Source organism: Otolemur garnettii, unplaced genomic scaffold (assembly GCF_000181295.1).
Source record: "Otolemur garnettii isolate 467f Iridium unplaced genomic scaffold, OtoGar3 scaffold00070, whole genome shotgun sequence".
Taxonomy (NCBI): domain Eukaryota; kingdom Metazoa; phylum Chordata; class Mammalia; order Primates; family Galagidae; genus Otolemur; species Otolemur garnettii.
The window spans coordinates 10,087,285-10,089,389 of NW_003852465.1; the positions used below are offsets into that span (position 1 = coordinate 10,087,285).

General features: G+C 52.5%; 1 protein-coding gene across 1 annotated transcript in view; it reads right to left on the reverse strand.

The window, feature by feature from the left end:
* Positions 1-417: 417 nt before the first annotated feature.
* Positions 418-2,105, reverse strand: part of FAIM2 (Fas apoptotic inhibitory molecule 2) — a 31,174-nt gene continuing 29,486 nt past the window's right edge. Inside the window, exon 12 of the mRNA XM_003793621.2 lies at positions 418-673. Within this exon, the coding sequence (XP_003793669.1) occupies positions 524-673 (150 nt within the window). The 3' untranslated portion in view covers positions 418-523. The remainder of the gene's footprint in view (positions 674-2,105) is intronic.

Genomic DNA, 2,105 nt, shown 5'->3' on the forward strand with positions numbered 1-2,105 from the left:
TTATAGGCATGAGCCACTGCACCCAACCCTATCCCTTTTCTTACAAAATGTCAATGCCTGACCTGGAAGAGAGAAAGAAAGGAGGGGCTAGGCTGGCCACAGGACAGTGTGCTCCAAAGATATGGTTGTGGGCTCCCTAGGAGGAATCTTGGGAGGGGTCACAGGTCTCAGTCAAGCTGCCTAGGCCTCTTCTCCACATCTGAAATCCTGCTGGGCTCTCCCCACTTGTCCCATGGGCTCTCCAACACAGAGGAGCCTTCAGCCTCGACTGTCCTGGTTTAGGAGATGTAACTGGGAGGAAGGGGGCAGGACAGGGACAATGTGGCCTCAGTTCTGCAGGGCCTGATGGCATATGTACAGGCTATGGGGGAGGGCGAGAGGGCTGGGCTGTGGGGAGTGAGCAGCCTGGCCATAGGCTGGGTTGGCAGCTGGTTTTATATCTGGTCTTGCAGGAGCACAGGGGAGGGTTAGAGGACCAGGGAGTGGGCATTCTCTGGAGGAAGGTGGGACTGGGGAAGGCTTCTCATTCCCGGTTGGTGCCAAAAAGCTGCAGGAAGAAGGTGAAGATATAGATGATGTCTAGGTAAATGTTGAGGGCTCCAAAAATATACTCCTCAGGGCTCAGCGAGTGGCGTCGGTTACCCATCAGCAACTGGGTGTCAAATGCCAGGAACTGGGGGAAGTGGGGAGAGAGAGAGAAGCCAGAGGTCTGGTTAGTGTGACACTGACTAAAGTAGCCCACCCTGATTTCATCACCCTCACCTGCTGCCTGGCACTTCTGTGGCAGCCCAGCATCTTCCATCCCTAATTTTATTCAACAGCTATTTACCAAGCACCTACTATGTGCCAGGCACAGGGAAACAGCAGAGGACAAGGCTGACAGGATGCCTGTCCCTGTAGAGCAGTGGTTCTCAACCTTCCTAATGCCGCAGCCCTTTCATACAGTTCCTGTGGGTCGTGACCCACAGGTTGAGAACTGCTGCTGTAGAGCATAGGGTCCAAATGGAAGTAATTGTTAGTATGCTGAGTACAACAAAAGAACAGAAAGTGCCGGGCTGGGGGGACTGATAACGGGTGCATGGCGGGGAGTTAGGGAGAGCTTCCTGGAGGGGGGGTGGTCTGCAAGCTGAGGGCTAGTCTTGCCATTCCCTCAGGACTGTGCTCATATTATTTCTAGAAGAAATGAGGTCCAGAGATGTTAAATATTTGCCCAAGGTTACACGGCTTGGAAATGGCAAAGCCAGGATTTGAGCAGGCCACCTCCAGAGCCCCCCATGCTTAACCATTCTGCTCTGCTGTAACGGGCAGCACCAGGGTTACTGTGTTTCATCCCAGGAAATGTGCCCTCTCCTGGGGCACCTTCTTGGCCTAATGGACTATGAACCATTTCCCTTAGAGATGGCTCCTCCATCCCCCCTTGCCCAGCAGGCCTTTCCAGTGCCTATGGTGACTCCTGCTTCCCCCACGTGGCTTTCCTCTGGGGGCCTGTGAAATTTGTTAGCCATGGTGTGCACTTTTTTCTGGGGCAAGAGGCCAAAAACCCACCAATGTCTCAAAGGTTATGAGCCACTGGTCCACACAGGACTGGAATTCTTTAAATTGATTCACATTCCTGTTAACTGAGCTATGCCCAGCTCTTCCATCACTTGTGTGTGGATGACTTGTACTCCTGGGTCCTCTGAATAAATATGAACGGGACAACAGCTGCGTGCCAGGGACTAGCTGAGAGCAGAAGAGATGAGGAGAAACACAAAGCTCAGCCTGCCTTGGGGAAGCTCTCAGCTTCATGGGGGACCATAAGGATAATTACAGGAAAACCCAGTAAATGCCTAATTAGGGTGATAGTCCAGGGAGCTACTGATTGGGCCGTAGGGAGGTGGCATTTCACTTGGGGCTTAAAAGATGGGCAGGAGTTTGCTAGACTAACTGAGAAAACCCCAGGGGAGGCCTGAGGGTGTGAAGAAGGAGAAACTCATTGTGGTGAGGGAAGAGGATCACAGAGGCAGGGGCCCGAGCCTGCCCTTGCACTTGGCCTGTAGGCTGGTGGCATGCTCTATTCCCTTTCCTTCACTCTAGCCACCGACTTCTTTTTTTTTTTTTTTTTT